The sequence below is a fragment of the Corticium candelabrum genome, chromosome 22 (assembly GCF_963422355.1).
Source record: "Corticium candelabrum chromosome 22, ooCorCand1.1, whole genome shotgun sequence".
Classification (NCBI taxonomy): Eukaryota; Metazoa; Porifera; class Homoscleromorpha; order Homosclerophorida; family Plakinidae; genus Corticium; species Corticium candelabrum.
In genome coordinates this window covers 2113892-2131984 of record NC_085106.1, presented here as the reverse complement: position 1 = coordinate 2131984, position 18093 = coordinate 2113892, and the positions used below count along the sequence as shown (strand labels likewise).

Genomic DNA, 18093 nt, shown 5'->3' with positions numbered 1-18093 from the left:
AAGTAGTAGATCTAGGCCATGCACGACTAGTTACTTGTTGATCGTCTTTTCTAAAAAATGGGACGGAGGGACGGCTTTGTTTTTAAATTTTTCGTATTACAAGAGAGTTTGAGCGGAATTCTAAGGATGTGGCCTATCAGCAAAGTAGCACGCACGTGTCACTAGAGACATCATGTCACACGTGACTATAAGGGATAGTAAGGACGGCCTTAGCATGATTCTTGCTGAGGCTCTATGTCTAGCTAAGCATTGGGGAGCGCATAGCGTGGGAACACCCTGGCAGTGTGTGTGTGTGTGTGTGTGTGTGTGTGTGTGTGTGTGTGTGTGTGTGTGTGTGTGTGTGTGTGTGTGTGTGTGCGTGCATTCGTGCGTGCGTGCGGTGGGTGTGCGCGTGGGTAGATGCTCAAACGTGCAGGGGACAGGGGAAAGCATGCACCTATTATAGCCTTAGCTTCCAGGTCAGGACGTCTAGGAATATTTTCTCCGCCTCCAGAATGCAGCTCCTACTAAAAGCTGCACATGTACAACAATGCAGGCGTAGGTATACCTATCTATCTCAGTACGTATACTGTACGTGCTACAAATTAGCGTTTGTATCTGCTTCGCTCCTGCAGTATGTTCTGCATTGGTCACCAATTAGTTCACTAGGCTGCACAAGTTGTGTCACTTGTGCGTGAGCAATTAATTAACATTCGTAGACAAAGGCCTAAAATCAGTGGCAGACATTGACATTACCGTTACCTTGCTGTAGTCTGAGCTGACCAAGAGAATGATGAAACTTGTTTCTCAAATGGACATGCGCAGTCATTCATTCCTAATCAGTACTGTGTATACATATATATAACCCCGCAAAGTATTTCAACTATTTTGTAGGGGTGGCACTACGGGGATTGGGGAGCCTATACGTTCAAAATTTATGAGCGTGTATTACAAATTGCGCTTACACAGGAATATGTGCCTGACATACAGCCCTGGTGACAACAGCGACGTATTAATTAATTAAATAAATTTAATGCTAAGTGGGAGGGATTTTAATGGTTTCTACACATACTATCAGTAGCTCGACAACTGTTAGCACAATTGCCCATCAAATTAGATCATCAATTCTAATATATACGTGTACTCATCCCTTGGCAATCGAATTGTTGTAAAACAGTACACCATTATTCTGCACCTAATGGTGTAGCACAGCTAACTAAACTCAGCTAACTAAACTGATTCATAACAACAAACCTTATGGGAAGCATGTGTATGGGCAGGTGAGTGCATGTCTACTAAAACTGGAATTAGTGGATTTTGTCTACTGCCTGGCATCGTTCATAAGCTACAGGTCCAACAAAGTGGTGATGCTTTGCATTTTATTACCTTCGGTTTGTTTCTTTGTTTGTTGTTGACAACATAATCCAAATGTGATGGATGGATTTTTATGAAATTTTGCCAGAAGTGGATGTTATCCTAACTTAGAAGTGATTTAATTTTGATGGTAATCCAGAGCAGTATTCAAACACAAAAAGATTTTAATTATTTATTAGTAGTATTAGTATTACGACACTCTGAGTGCTGTTGTTCGATATTGGCCCTTGAATTTCAATATCAATGACTACCAGTAATGGTACAGTACAGTTAACTAAACTTTTTTGTTTACATTGCGTTACAAGAGCAGGCAATGCTACCAAAGTATCAATACTCTGAAAATGTCTATCATATTTATAAACTGATAAACTGAAGTTATGTCCACAACTCCACATTTGTAGCTAACGGCTATTCGAATATCTGACTATCTTCCGTATTTTTGCTTTCTACTTCCTGTAAACAAATACTGTTATAACACAATTGTTATACACCCCAAACCGTGCTGTAATTACGTAATTGAAGCGCACTACTGTACTGGTAGACTGGAACCCAGTCTCTCTCCGCCCTCGCCATTCCCCGGATTGTTAATCCTCGCCGATAGAAGATTGAGGTAGTAGCTCAGCTGCTAGTAGAGTGACTAGACTGTTTTTATTAGGCTAGCTACAGAGTGGGTAGGTTTGTTCCTGCCCCTAGAATTAGTCCCCGTATGCCCCCGAAAGTTCCCGCGGATACTGGCCTGCACAGCGTCTTACGAGTTTAGATAAATTAGACTAGACATCTCTCTACCAACAGCCTTTAGCTAGACAGCGCTATCAGCTACGTCTCTATGACTACAAACGGTTTATCTATGACTACAAACGGTTTATCTATGACTACAAACGGTTTATCTATGACTACAAACGGTTTATCTATGACTACAAACGGTTTATCTATGACTACAAACGGTTTATCTATGACTACAAACGGTTTATCTACGCAAAAGCGGTTGTCGGCGCGCGTGTTTTAGCTAATCAGACAGATCAGTCTCAGTCATCGTTTCGGAGAGCATTTGTTACACCCACATTCTTTCGCCTTTTTGTAAGACACGGTCTTCCACTTTCCGTCAGGACAGAGAACTCTCGTTTGTACGACCTGCATTCGTGCCATGTGACAACAATTCATTTCTGTTTGGAATGGAGGATAGGACGGACGTTGACGCGGTATAGCGATTGACGAGCAGGTTCCAATGCAAGCATTTGTTTCAATTGTCTTGGAGAAGCAACCGTTTGGTGTGATGGTCATCTTGGTTGGTGCAATGTCGCACTGTCCGGCTGTCTTGAGGATGTCCGCTGTTGCGAACAGCAAGATTGCTGTGAAGTACGTAAAGTTGTTCATCACTGCAAAAACATGCACGTGTGTGACACTAGACGACTGAACTCACAGTCATGAACATCAGACAGATGTTTGAGTCAACAAAAAAATTGCTACATAGCTGTCTAGTAGATCTAGGCCATGCAAGACTAATTACTTGTTGATTGTCTTTTCTAAAAAAATTGGGACGGAGAGACTGCTTTTGTTTTTATATTTTTCGTATTACAAGAGAGTTTGAGCGGAAGGCTGTGGCCTATCAGCACAATAGCACGTGTCACTAGAGACATCATGTCACACGCAACTATAAAGACTGGCACGTGACTTTAAGGGATAGTAAGGACGGCCTTAGCATGATTCTTGCTGAGGCTGTATGATAGCTAGGCATTGCGGAGCGCATTGCGTGAGAACTCCCTGGCAGTGTGTGTGTGTGTGTGTGTGTGTGTGTGTGTGTGTGTGTGTGTGTGTGTGTGTGTGTGTGTGTGTGTGTGTGTGTGTGTGTGTGTGTGTGTGTGTGTGTGTGTGTGTGTGTGTGTGTGTGTGTGTGTGTGTGTGTGTGTGTGTGTGTGTGTGTGTGTGTGTGCGCGCGCGTACGTGCGTGCGTGCATGCGTGCCGCGTGGGTGTGCGCGTGGGTAGATGCATGCTTGTGCTCAAACGTGCAGGGGACAGGGGACAACATCCACCTATTATAGCCCTAGCTTCCAGGTCAGCACGTTTATGAATATTTGCACCGCCGCGAGAATGCAGCTTACTAACTAGAAGCCGCACGTGTACAACAATGTACAACAATGCAGGCGTAGTTACAGGTATACCTATCTAGAGATGCTCTCAGTACGTATGAATGAATGATGAATGATAGATTTCTGTCGCACCTAGAAGGTACAGTTCCATCTTGGGGCAAACATACAACAACTAATTAGGACCTAGTAACTAAGACGTACAGCTAACAGACTACAAAATACACCATGCAGCTACAACAGACATCACAGACTACATATACTGTACGTGCTACGAAAAGCGACTTGCATTAGCGTTTGTATCTGCTTCGCGCCTGCAGTATGTTCTGCATTGGTCACCAATTAGTTCACTAGCTGCACAAGTTGTGTCACTTGTGCGTGAGCAACATTCGTAGACAAGGCCTAAAAATCAGTGGCAGACATTGACATTACCGTTACCTTACTGTAGTCTGAGGTTGACCGAGTATTTGTTCTGCTTTAGCAAACGAAGAGAATGACGAAACTTGTTTCTCAGCAATGGACATGCGCAGTCATTCATTCCTAATCAGTACTGTTTACGTACTTAACCCCGGAAAGTATTTCAACTATTAGAGTAGCCGCTTTTGTAGCGCTGACGCTACCGGGATTGGGGAGCCTAAAGCCTCAAAATTTATGAGCGCGTATTACAAATTGCGCTTGCACAGGAATACGTGCCTGACATACAGCCCTGGTGACAACAGCGACGTATTAATTAATTAATTTAATTTAATGCTAAGTGGGAGGGAGTTTAACCGGCGTTTGAAGATGACTGAAGTTGAGCGAATAACTGAGATTTGGCTGATGACTGGAACGCATGACTGTGGTGATTTTGCTGCTCTTAATTAATATTAAAATTCTGCTTGCATGCTGATGATCCTAACGATTGGGTATACCCATTCAATAATACACGACCTTAGTGTTTTATTTAATCAAGACAGAACGCAATATATTCGATACTAACATCTGAACGTGTGCAAAGCATTGCATCTCCTGCTGTTGTGAAATTTTACAAAGAAATAAATTTTGATGTTAAAATAGTTCTGGAATTGTCAGTAGAGCCATGGAGATCCAATAGCAGCATATCCGAGCAGCATGCAGCCCTCTCCCATGTCAGACTCCTTAACTCTCATGTAGTGTCCAGGAACAGAATTGGTAACAAACTTGTCATCAGTCCTGCAACAAGAAAACGTTCAACCGTCTATTAGAACAATAACTTCCGACTTAAATATGTTCGATGTTTTTCATTGTACAGATTAACACTTTCTGTATTGGCCTGATAAGTTGTTTGCTTTCAGGGCCAACTTCTTAAGAGATACATGATATACAATTGGTGCAACATACAGACTCTCCCACCAGGGCGTAGCGTGACCTCTAACAGTGGGGGCTAAACTTCGGGATGCTATGGGACACGCCCATTTCATTAGCTTCTAATTGACTAATACAGTAGACTCAGTGGCAGATCCAGACTGGAAAAAGGGTGGTGTATATACATACAGCTTTGGTCCTCACACGTATTTTACAGTCTACGACTTTTATGACCACGCCTACAAATGATGGGGCTATAGCCCCGTCTAGCCCATGCAACGCTACGCCCCTTCTCCCACAAAGTTGGTCCTGGATAGCACGATGCTGATCCTCAAGTCTAGAAGAGATGAATTGAGTCTCAGACCAATGAATCTTCATTATGTAGCATAGTCAGCATCATTCTTTGTTCACTTCCCTTTGTCTATGACTAAAACATACAATTTTATTGTTGTTTATTGCCTGTTCTTGCCTATCAAGAGCACACCACCTTCATTCAGCCTTTACTTATTTACAATCCACAAACAAGCTAATTAAGTTTAATTACACAACTCTTCATTCCGGTCAATGAAATAAATACAAACCTCCATGAAAATAATGTGGCAGTACTCACCGTACATAGGTTCCAAAGATTCCTATCTCTTCAACAACTTTCAGCTGCTTTAATTCGTCCAAACGTCCTGGTTTAAGAAAGACGTTTGTGTTTTCTACAGGATAGATTCTGTCCTGGATTGTGTAAGAGCTCCTGGCAACACTGTCCTTCAGATCAATCAAAGTTTTCTTGATGTCTTCGTTGTATAGATTTGAGCCTAGAGTGAAAGAGTGTGTTGAAATTTTAGCATTAGTGACGAAGAATTAAGTTTGTTGAGTTCATACCACCGCCCTCGCGTTGGGGTTTCATAATGTAGTTGAAGGGGTCTGCAATAGCGCTTGCAGCAGCTTTGTCACCTTCTGGAGTCTATGAGCAGAACGAAAGATAGAAAATAGACAGGGGCAAATGTTTTGTGCCATTGACATTTGTTATATGAAGTTTTTTTGCGGTGATTAGGCCTGAGAAAACTTGTGTGACATCTGACACACACGCACGCATGCACACATGCACGCACGTGCACACACACACACACACACACACACACACACACACACACACACACACACACACACACACTGCAAAGTGACTTGCATATTGTAGCAATAGTCAGACAATGTCTACAAACTACTGAACTCGAGGTGTCCAGTACCTGGTCCAATGCATACATCTTTAGAAACACTGCTTGCACTTTCTCCACTGCATCACGATTGCTCAAAAACCTATAACACAAAATACAACATCTCATCCTCAAACACTCACACAGACAACTGCAAAGCAACAGCGCCATGCAATACATGTAAACCCGATTGCTAAAGACAGCAACCAGTGCCCCAGTTACATATTTTACAAAGCATTATAACATCATCAATCTTGGCATTCAGCATGCAATATTTTCAATAAACCGACTACTGCCTTACACAAACTATATATGGTATTGTCTGTTAGCATGCAGCAACAATGCAATCAATGACATCATGACTGCAAACTGACCGTTCGAGTGCTCCTGGTGTTGCCAATTCCTGCTGCACTTTCTTTGTGCCTGCAAGATGAAGAGCCACTGAAGGACACTGGATACTTCGTGATCGTTCAAACAACAACCGAACATCCCAATACTACAGAAATCAATCAATTAAGTAATTAATTAACAAAACACAGTTACAATATAAAAAAGAACGGTACCTTCTGGGATGGATAATGTTCCGGCGAATAGCCAAATCGGAAATAAGTTATCGCTACCTCGTGACCATCTCTAATCAAATATAGAGTTACAATGATTTAGATACCCAATTATTACACTCTCCACTGTACATGATGAGAGCTCCATCTTCACGCAATTTTGCTTCCTTTGGACCTCCTTTGATGACGTCATCAAAGATAACTTGAACGACTTTCACGCCATAGCTGAAAGGCATTCTCGTTGAGAATGAAAAACAGGCCAAAACCAACAACCGTGTCTTACGATTGTAACAAGAGAGTCTCCAGATGAAACATATCGTAAGTGTTCCATTCACCCTCACCCACAATCATGACAATAACAGATCTAATTAGAAAGGAAACAACTCACTCATGTAACATGATTATTTTCGGCCCTACTAGACATAAAACAAAATTTTAAGTAAGAAACTTTGATGTTTATTAGCTAGTGAGTATAATATAGAGGTGTGCTTGGATAAGTACAGGTTGTCGTAAGATTAGCGTGCTATATGGCTTGTGTACCAGCACGAGGGGCAGAGTTATTGCCTAAGGCGAAGCCGAGGACTCTAACCCTGCCCCTTGTGATACCATGTAGCATGCTAATCATATGATAAATTATTTATACCATGGTCACGTGACGTGTAAGTATAAGTGAGAGTGTGAAACTAACTGGAAGTAACTTATTGCACACTTGCCGTGCAATACGTCGTGTAGACCATCTAAATACACGTTTGTGACTGGTCGCATGTCACATGACCATAGTATAAGATTAAATTTGACGTTTTCAAAATTGCAAGACTGAAAAATACAAGTGATTGTTTCCTTGCCTAAAATGGAAACTCTGTAGTGTATTAGTAAATTGCATGCATTTGGTGTACACGGAGGACAAGTGTGCTAGAGCTAAATGTACAAGCACATGCTGCTGGCAACCACAGGGGTGCCCATCTGGAGTTATATAGGCACTGCATGTAGCGCCAAGCCAATTTTTGCAGCACCAGAGCAGGACCAAGATTGCAAAGCTTTTGTACGCCCATTACCGATTATCATGCACAATATCTACGTATGTCAATATGTCAAACGAAGAACAATTGACTCCTAGTGGCCAAGCACAATAGTTATTGTGACTCTGATCCTGAAGTGCAGACAGCGGCTGTCATACGTACTTATAGTCATGCATACATACTAATTACTTTACCAGTATGTGTGGGAGTGTCCCATTAAGTCAAAGTACGTTTTTAGCACTGCATTTGCAGCACCAACCATTTCAAACTTGGACACCCCTACAACCTGTCGTTCTGTATCCTAACTGGTAGTTACTATGGGTATAGTTCAGTTGGTATCTAATGCAAGACAGCCTCTGTGTCTGTAACATCAGCAGGTAAAATTCAACTGACTGGATATAGAAACTGTAGGCACAAGTGTCCAGTCAGTCGCCCTTTATGAGACAGACAAGACCCGCTAAATTAACATACAAACAACTCTGGATATTTTCAAAATTATATTAAAATGCTAAAATATTTAATATATATATAACTTCACTGATTAATTAAATTAGGTAATATGGTTATTGATTGAACCTTAACCTTTCGGAGTTGTACTGTTTCCATGCCGAGACCAACCCCTCTGCAAGTCCTTTACCATTTGAAGGGGTAGGAAGCTGCAACAAAGGAATAATTGATATCACACGAGCCATCGCAAGAAAAAACTGAGCACAAGTATCATACTTCAGGATTGTAGTTGTCTGGACGGAAACCATCTCTTAGAGTTACTGTAAATCTAAGCAATAAAACGTGAGTAAAGAAATAAGGATAGAAGACAGTGAGTGAATGGAACCTGTGAAATTGAGGGATTCGTTCGGCTACGCAGGCAGTAGAAGCAGCCACTGTGTTGACTTCGGTCTGCTTCATAGCTGTTAGACTACTGCAAGCCTCTGGTCTTGACTCTCTCATGTAGTCTGATCGAATCAAACCAAATGTCGTCGTCTAGTGCCCAAAATATCAAGAGACTTTAGTGATGATATGGATATCATGATCAGTAGACTATCAATTAATTAATTAATTAATTAATGTGTGGGCAGCAACCTTGTTTTTGTATAGTTGTTCTCTTTCCACGATTTCTAGGATATTGACAAGTTGGCTAGTGAATTCATCAGTTTCGATAACTCTAATAATGTACAACGATGTATCAGTGTACGTTCTACCATCTCATCTCTTAATCAACAAATTCAACACACTATCAACCAATTAGAATATCATCGACAGACAACTGTGTGTGCGGGGTAGGGGGTAGCATGGAGGAGGAGGAGGAGGAGGAGGAGGAGGAGGAGGAGGAGGTTGTGTGTGTGTATGTGTGTGTGTGTGTGTGTGTGTGTGTGTGTGTGTGTGTGTGTGGGTGGGTGGTGTGTGTGTGTGTGTGTGTGTGTGTGTGTGTGTGTGTGTGTGTGTGTGTGGGTGGGTGTGTGGGTGTGTGTGTGTGTGTGTGTGTGTGTGTGTGTGTGTGTGTGTGTGTGTGTGTGTGTGGTGTGTGTGGGTGTGTGTGTGTGTGTGTGTGTGTGTGTGTGTGTGTGTGTGTGTGTGTGTGTGTGTGTGTGTGTGTGCATTTGTTGCATGCTTTTAATCTCCATGCCACATTTTTACATTGAAACTACAAATCACCAAAGTAACAGACACTAGCACCAGACCACTGGACGTCACATCCGTGCATCCACCCATACACATGCGTCATGCGCATCCAAAATGAGTCATACGAGTAGTCTGATGCCCTGTGCACCTTTCTAGTTCTCACCGTTCTAGAGCCTTCCTGATAAACGCGTAGTCTCTACTCACGTTGTCGTACAGTTCGTTGATCAGAGGTTGGATGTTCCTGATGTACTCGAGCTCTCGACGAGGCAGAGGAGATGGAAACAGGGCGATTGATGGGATGGTGGGTCTCAATTGGCCTCGATCGCGGCTTGCTGCTGACGCATTCGAACGCTCTTCAACAAGGATTCCATTAGTGAGACCGTAGTATTGTGCCTTCACCGCTATCCATCTTGTATCCATTTTGTGTGTGTGACACACCCAGATGTGGTCAGGCACTTTCGAGCACGTGCACGTAGGGTCACGTGCAGGAACGCTTTTTGTCGATTGAAAATACGCAATTTTTTCGTTATTCTTTTGAGCACGGCGACGACTTTGTTATAATTCTAAACCGCGAAATAGCAGATTTCTTGTAGACGTGGTGAAAAGCCTAACAGAACGAATGGGGAGTCACATGACTCATGATAACGGTTTTGCATAACAAACGTATCTAGACATGTTGGCTACGTTTTGCGCGCATTCGTATTATAAATGGCTGCGGTGGGACCAAAAATGCGTTTACCGTCTCTTTCGAGTGTCACATTGCCTGTCATACCACGTCATAAATCGAACACGTAAAGACGTCATCGGAGTGTCTTCTCGTACCAACCCTCTCGCGCTCTGGCGTTGTCCCCTTCCCCGCGCGAACGTCTGGCCACGCGAGACTAGTCGTCTTATACGGGAACGTAGCACGATAGCGCGAGAGGCTTTCATCATAATTTGCATCTTGCATTTTTTTCTGTAGCGTTTGTATCGACATCGCCGTCTACTTCTACGTTGTCTTCATCATCATCCATGCGTGCATGTCGAACAAAACTTTCAACGAGATCTTCCAGCTTACTGTCAATGACGTTTGTCTTTCTTTTCTACATAACGGCAGTATGCTTGCTATAGCTGGGAGTTACTGTCTCAAACGCTGCCTGGACCATGCAGTTGTTCCAGGTTAGTCAACATGAAGTGAACGTGCTGTGTTTCTCTAGCTAGCTAGGCATACATAGCCTGTCACTTTGGTACTGAAGGCATTAATTAGTACGAGACTTACAACAGACTCAGAACCGTATATATACGGCTCTGACCAGACTGCTGTCCTTACGTGATGGGTGGAGAGTGGAAGAGAGAAGAAAGCTGAAAATGTGGTGACTGTTGTGTTGCTGCTGAAAATTACCTAAACTTTTGTCATTGAACTCATTGTTCTATCATGGCAGTAAAGCGTTATAACAATGTTCAGTGGACCAGTCCAAATACATGTACATGGGTGTTGCCTAACGTGTTGTAAGTTTGAACAAGAAAAACTATTTTGAAGTAAACTAGTACTAAACTAGCCTAGAAGCTCAACATCCCAGCAGTTTGATGATGTAACAGAAAGACAAAAGAAAAGAAAAGAAAATTACGTCCTCTAGATAGCACACCTGGAAGGCATGCAAGAAGGCATGGAAGGCAGGTGGTGGCTTAATGGTCATCCAACAGTCTAGTAATCCAGTCACTGTAGTGAGCAGCCACCTCTTGACTTTTGCTGTCTTGTTGGTTTGTTCCACATGTGAACAGCGAATCTTCATGGTACACCAATACTGTACTGTTATCTGTCAGCAGAAGTCTGTTGTCATTGTAGTATCCACTCACCAAATACTCGCCTTTAACATGTAAACGAACGATGTTGCAGAAAGCAACACTAAGAGACAAAAACAGAACACCATCTTGCAATCTGGTGCTATTGAATGAAGCAGATGTGTGGGAAATATTTAAAAGTTTGAAATGTATCATGGTGTTTGTTGTCTGTCGTACAAGTTGTTCCACTCGTATTCTTATGATGAAAGATGATTGAAGGAGAATCTGCTTGTTTTTATAGTTTTCATTTGAAACAAGAATTTGACAAGAGCTGCATCGTTGCTGTTGCTGGTCTGAGCCATCGTGACAATTTCTAACACCATTGCAGACTCGCCATTCACTGATGCATGTACCGGTATCACAGACGTGGAAACAGCCAAGTGCACAGCTTGGCAAACAAGCTGATTGGTTAGTGGCTTTTTGTGAATTTGTGTGAGTACCAACTGTGCAAGCAATGCAAGATTTCTGACCAATGGCAGGTTGATAGTGATTTTTCTCACACAACATGCAAGGCTCGAGGCCAGTTTTTGAGTACTGACCGACTTGACATGGTAATTTGCATTGACTCTTGGCAGTTGAGCCAATACTTGCTGTTGTCATTCCTTTAGGACAGTCGATACATCGTAATTGCTTTTGCTGGTCTTGATATGTTCCCAGTGGACAATAAGAACGTTGATTATTTCAAAGAAAGTACCTTGGGGACAATTATAACATCTCATGCCTTGTTTTACTTGACCTGGTTCTGCACAGTTCATGGTAGGTTGTAATTCTCTAGATGATCCCTTGACAAAAGACAACACTGTTTGGTTTCCAATTTTTATTGTTCCAATATCTGATGATTCCAGGGTGTTTTTCAGTTTTGTAATGTTTTTCCTGTTGCCACTAAATTTTGCAAGGAGTGGAGACAGCTTTGGTCACAAATGGTTTGATTCAAAACTTTGGCGGTAGCTTTAGTTTGATTTTTAGTTTTACAGTAAGTTTTGATCTGAACTGAGTGTCAGATCTTTCGGAGATACGATGGCAATGAAATTCTTCGCTCAATGTAGTGTCATTACAGATAGTGTTCTGACATACAGCTCTCATTTGCTGTTCAACAACAGACTTGAACATGTCCCTTACTTTGTCTTTCTCTACTTCTGTCAGATTTTGACAATGGCCGTGTAGATGAAGTCTGTTGTGATACCAAAAATTATATATGGGCTCTTGACCTTTACACAGTCAGGCACTGTTGCTCTGTTAAGACTCACTTCATGTGATCACCTAGATGATTCTAGGCAGAACGAAGGATTCCAACCTCCATTTGCAATAATTGAAGGGAATCCAAAGCCGTTGATGCATGAGAAAGTGCACATACGCTTGCCACTGTACGTTGCACAATAGGAGAGGCTGTTTTTGGGTGGATCTACATCATTACAGAGCTGAGTCTCACATAGATCTCCTGTGAACATTATGGGACAAGAACTTTTTCCTGGAGCTGTACAATTGCCTCCGTTCTGGCATGGACTTTGGCACACAGGCACTTAACACCAATCACCTTGGTAGAATTTATCACATGAGCAGAAATTGGGACCTTGGCATTCTCCATGTTCGCATGTTTTGTTGCAGATAGGATTTTCACAATGATCTCCTTCCCAACCAATTGGGCAGCTGCAATTACCAGGGGCCACACATTCGCCATCATTACGACAGTCTGGCTTACATATAGCTTCGGCACACATCTGCCCATCCCAATCTTGATCACAGGTACAATGATTTGGCTTAGTACACTCTCCTTGGACACAAGGATTGTTACAGTGAGGTTTGTCGCATCGCTTGCCTGTCTAACCCAGTGAACAGGAACGTCTGTTGAGACCAGTACACCTTCCATGTTTACAACCTCCTATTGATATACATGTTGGCTCAGAGCAGTCAGTGCTGGTCCAGTCTTCTCTACAAGTGCATTGTCAGGTTTCGTACACGTACCACCATTTAGGCATGATTTGGTGCATACTGGTTGAAGACACTTCATCCCTGTGTAGTCGGGGTTGCAGTTACATACATCTGGTCTCACACAGTCACCATTTTTACAGTCTTCTGCACCGAAGCAGTATGGTTTGTCGCAGTCAGTGCCATAATAGTCTACAGTACATTTCTTAGTAAGAGACAAACAGGACGTTTTAAAATAATTGAATATTACTTGGACAGCAGAATCTGTAGACGTTAAATCTATATCGAGATTCTCCACGATATCTGTAATAGTCATAAACGTTACCAAGGGAATAGATATGTCAGCAGTTTGCTGGTACATGTCTGTACCTGTAACAAGTGCATCGGTCCCAGCCCAAAATCCACATGAAGTTCAGTACCTTTCTCTGTGCGATATAATATATCTTTCAGCAGGGGATTTGTTCCTGGATTACAAAATGGAGATTAGAAATAAATCATGTGTTATTTCTTGTAAGTCATGGTGTGTGTGTGTGTGTGTGTGTGTGTGTGTGTGTGTGTGTGTGTGTGTGTGTGTGTGTGTGTGTGTGGCAATTCAACGCACATGTGCATTCTTGTATTTTGCCAAAGATTTTGTCTAATTTCTACATTCAAAACTACCTACCGTAATATCATGTGCTTGTGTTTTACAGTGGTTGGAGTATAACTTACTGGCAGTACCCTCCATGTGACTGAGCAATCAGTGAAGTGATGACAACGAATGCAAACAAGGAATGCATTAGAACTCTCATGGATATCATCTTGTTACAAGAAAGTACTGAACAACACAATGTCATAAGTAAAATATACCTAGAGACATCAGTGACATATACACGCTACAAGTATGTAAGGCAATAGCACATCATTATGCATGTGCTCCTTGACGATCGATGTCATTGCCAAGCAAATTGTTTTTAAAACATTCTGAGTTTTGTTATCTATTAGTCAAATGATTATGTTTACTGCCTGGCATGCTAAATAGTTGGCACAGCTTGACAAGGTGTTTACTAAACCCTATAAGCATCTTGTTGAATGTTTGTACACAAGAATAAGCTGTGTTGATCCCTACTTGATATTTAGGTTATCACAGCATCTTCGAATAGCCACAGCAACATGCAAATATTATTAGCTTTATACAACTAAAGGCAAAAATACTGATCTCTAGAAATAACTTTTCAGCAATTCAATGATCACAGCCCCTCCCTGATCCTAAAAACATTTAGTTGCATGTATGTACTGTATCTAGACACAAAGGTAGTAGCATAACGGTCAGTTCAGTACAGTTTGGTACAGTTGAGGTTCTGGTTCTAACCTTAACTCACAATGCAGTACTTTATCTTACTTTTACACGCTCCTGTAATTTTCTCCTGTTTTCTCTCTTCCTTGCTCTCTGGCTTTGTTTATTGATCTCTGCCTCCTACAGTTGTAGAGTGTCCCGGCTAAATTAGCAATTAGAAGGAATCAATTACTTCTTTGTCACTTGCTATCATGCCGAATACCTCTAGTGTATTATGTAGAGGTGAGTGCCATGCACTTGTGGCGTGTGTGGTAATACCTACTGTCATGTGACATGTACTCAGTTATCACATTAAACAAAAAAGTTATACAGTCAGACCTTGTTATTCCGACACCTGATAATTCTGACACTCACTTTCTGACAAAGGCACACGTGAAACCAATTTATACGGATCACTGTTACCGATAATCCAGTGTTAGTGTGACAGAAACCAGCGGGACAAACGTGGTCAGAATAATGAGGTCTGGCTGTATCAGTTTTTATATGTTAATAGTTCTATCAGTAAACTTCAGACAGACAGCTGCAGGAATATAACATGACTAGGTTCAGAGTGGAATATATTGGTTGGTCATCAGTCATTGACTGTCCAACTGGTGTTCATGACCGATCACAATTTTGCCTTGATCAGACATACCTACATGATTGGTCAAGGCATAATAGTTATTGCATGGATGGTAGGAAATCACTGATCAATCCAAAGTCTAGACAGAAGCAGCAGGCAAAATCTAATTATTGAGTTGATGATCCCCAGATGCGTGAGTGCATACAATACTGTAACAGTCTAAATTATCGAAATCAACACATTTAGTTCAATTTATTTGTTGCATCATATTCACTACTCACTGTACTGTATTTATTTGCTATCAAAATTGCAAGGATTGTGAAATCAAATAAAAATGATCTCCTAAAATTTAAAATGTCAGGTACATTTTAAAATGGCAGGTACATTACGAATTACAGAGCACGATGTCTAACCGAACATTATGTCTTATATTAATTCCACTCTGTGGTTTACATGTCGGTGAATGCAAGGAAGAAGAAAGGTTTGGGTGCTAAATCTTCTGATGTATTTTTAGAGTCTCTAGGATTGCTTGTTATTTTACCCATACAAACAGTGTACAGCGTACATGCAATCAATTGGTGAACCATTTCTCAGTAATCGTGTGATGTTGGCTTAGCTCTCAATGACTCTACTTAAGTCCATGGCCAGTCCACTAGCAGTCGATGCACGTGAAAAATGGTAAATTGCAACACAGTGGCAACAGTTGATTAAACAGTCAATCAATATTTAAAATTGCTGCAATCTGTTGGGAAAGATTTGCATTCAGTGAGTAAAAGCAAATGTAGTTTTGCTAAACTAGCATGACTGTAGCAAATAAAGGTACTAGTTAGTTATACATACTTGGCTAATCATGATGAAATTGAAGTTGCAGTAGGTATGAAGTCTGACCACTTCTCACACAAATGAACTTTTAGCTGTCACAAAATCAGTTGCATCCTTTTACACAGAACAGTTTAATTCTCAATGGTAGTTTCAGCAATGAGCCATAAGAAGTGGGACTTTGTAAGAGTCACAAGACTTGGCAAGTAGCGTACTCTAAAAGTATCGGCCTGAACTGACTTCTGGGGTTTATTTCTTTAATTAATTAACTCCACAACCTAATCCAGTTGTAGCCTCTGCCTCCCAGACCCTTGTAGCGCCGATTCAGTCTGGAAGGCCGAGGCTAATCCGGTTGAGTTTGTGTACCTCTACCGTGTCTTTTATCTTCACAACCTAATCCGGTTGAGCTCACCCGTACTCTACAAACCAATCCAGTAGATTAAAAGTTTGTGGAGATAGGCGTGGCCAATTAGGAATCTAATTGATGTGTACCACAAAGCAAGTTTAAGTTAAAGAGGCCCAAAAATATCTCAACCAGCTGTCATCAATAGCAACATGGACAACTGAGTGCAGACAGGACGAGTTCAAGAACTACTGGAGGACGCGATTCTCAATTGCGATGCAGCAGTGCAATGCAAGACTGTTACTGCAGAAGATGAGCAGAGTCCAGTATAGTGGTGACTCAGTTGGTGCCATTAGTAACTCTGTTAGCTTATTGTTAACTGTTTGACTCTTAGTCGTACTTAGAGACCTCTTGGGTCCTAGTTCTCTTAGAACTTGCTGATATTAGAGTAGACTGTAATGTTTTGCATAAGAAATATATGTATTGACAGACAGACAGACAGACAGACTCGTTACCTGGATTTGTTCCTTTGAATGCTTGTATCTCATTAGGATAGCATGAATGTCTTCATATTTTCAACTGCTATATTCATTTGCATGAGTCCAAACCAAAACCCACACAACACGTTCCTCGACTGCAGTGCTTGAATCCAAACCAAAAACCCCACCATGTTTCTCAACTAAAGTACTTGCTGTGTCAAACTGCTGTTTAGTTGTTTGTTTACTTATTATGTTAGGATCGTATTTGTTATATTTTATTCATTAGAAACTACTGTGATCGTTGTCAGGCAATTCATCCCTACTTAATATTTATGACAAAAATTACTGTATTGTTGATCAAAGTTTATGCCTTGAAACTATTTTCTAAATTACATCAATATGTCTAAATTTACTCTTACACAATTCAGTCAACAAAATCTAATGATTTTATTCTGTATGACATGTAAACGCACAGCATGCACAGAACAAGCCAAACAAAAACACACGCACAGCCAAATACAGAAACAAGCAAACACACACATGTGTGCACACACTCACACGAACATGCAAACACCCAAGTATGCACACACAAACAACAAACAAACTTGCAAACACCCAAGCATGCACACAAACAAACAAACAAACAACAAACAAACACATATGTGCACACAAACAAACAAACAAACAAACACACAAACAAACACACGTGTGCACAAACAAACAAACAAACACACGTGTGCACACACAGAACAAACAAACAAATTAGCACACACGCCTGTGCATGTATGCACACAATCAACAACAAGCAAACAAACAAACAAATACATGTGCATGCACACACAAACCAACAAACCAAATGGTGAACCATTTCTCAGCAATAGTGTTATGTTGCAGGGCTTAGCCCTCAAAGGCTCTCCTTAACCCCAGTAAAGTCCATTAGCAGTCGATGCACACGAAACATAGTAAATTACAACACAGTAGCAACAGTTGATTAAACAGACCAAACCATATCGAATACCAGTCTCAGCAACACCAATTTAAAATTGTTGCAATCAGTTGGGAAAGATCAACATTCAATAAGTAAAAAGCAAATGCAGTTTGGCTAACTAGGGGAATGTAGCAAATAATGGGAGTTAGTTATACATACTTTGCTAATTATAATGAAACTGAAGTTGCAGTTGTGGTGAATGAAGACCAGCATGCCTCACACGAATGAGCTTTTAGCTGCAGCAAGATCAGTCTCATCCTCCTAGATATAAATACTCAATGGTACGAGCTAATGTTTATGTTTACTTGATTAGTGTGTGCCAGCATGTGCACAGGCACGTGTGCATGCACGCGCGCATGCACGCGCGCACACATGCACACACGCACGCGCATGCACACACACACACACACACACACACACACACACACACACACACACACACAGAAGCAAACTAGACCCACTAGGTCTCACCTCGGCAGAACTAGTTGGACGAGAGCTTACAGCTCCAGAAGGATCGTCACTATTTGTCAACGGTTTTTTCTTATCAATCGATGCATATAAATTGGCATGCTCTGCCTCTTGCGCTTTCTTCTGCTGATCCAGATACTTTCCACGATGACGAATGATATCAGGAGGCGCAGCATACAGCTCACCAGC

At 41.5% G+C, this 18093-nt stretch overlaps 3 protein-coding genes and 1 long non-coding RNA gene across 5 annotated transcripts in view; 1 reads left to right on the top strand and 3 right to left on the bottom strand.

Annotated features, from left to right (window-relative positions):
• Nucleotides 1-4354: 4354 nt before the first annotated feature.
• LOC134196950 (glutathione synthetase-like) lies at nt 4355-9986 on the bottom strand. The gene is made up of 13 exons (XM_062666178.1): nt 9329-9986; nt 8626-8707; nt 8378-8526; nt 8269-8320; nt 8128-8201; nt 6810-6890; nt 6659-6751; nt 6530-6599; nt 6341-6462; nt 6000-6069; nt 5635-5716; nt 5372-5567; nt 4355-4629 (listed from the first exon to the last, which is right to left on the bottom strand). The coding sequence occupies exons 1-13, from the start codon at nt 9583-9585 to the stop codon at nt 4506-4508; spliced, it is 1452 nt and encodes a 483-aa protein (XP_062522162.1). The 5' UTR covers nt 9586-9986; the 3' UTR covers nt 4355-4505.
• Nucleotides 9987-10038: 52 nt separating this feature from the next.
• The window catches only part of LOC134196952 (uncharacterized), an 8399-nt gene continuing 344 nt past the window's right edge, over nt 10039-18093 (top strand). The window contains exons 1-4 of the long non-coding RNA XR_009972583.1: nt 10039-10323; nt 11228-11394; nt 11466-11537; nt 13602-13723. This is a non-coding gene — a long non-coding RNA (uncharacterized LOC134196952). The remainder of the gene's footprint in view (nt 10324-11227; nt 11395-11465; nt 11538-13601; nt 13724-18093) is intronic.
• LOC134196951 (wnt inhibitory factor 1-like) lies at nt 11749-13417 on the bottom strand. The gene is made up of 3 exons (XM_062666179.1): nt 13282-13417; nt 13163-13215; nt 11749-13104 (listed from the first exon to the last, which is right to left on the bottom strand). The coding sequence occupies exons 1-3, from the start codon at nt 13317-13319 to the stop codon at nt 12866-12868; spliced, it is 330 nt and encodes a 109-aa protein (XP_062522163.1). The 5' UTR covers nt 13320-13417; the 3' UTR covers nt 11749-12865.
• Nucleotides 17389-18093, bottom strand: part of LOC134196949 (hemicentin-2-like) — an 11315-nt gene continuing 10610 nt past the window's right edge. For both annotated transcript variants that reach the window (XM_062666177.1, XM_062666176.1), the window contains 2 exons: nt 17908-18093; nt 17389-17697 (listed from right to left, as the gene is read on the bottom strand). The exon at nt 17908-18093 is cut by the window's right edge and continues 25 nt beyond it. In XM_062666177.1, the coding sequence (XP_062522161.1) occupies nt 17653-17697; nt 17908-18093 (231 nt within the window). In that variant the 3' untranslated portion in view covers nt 17389-17652. The remainder of the gene's footprint in view (nt 17698-17907) is intronic.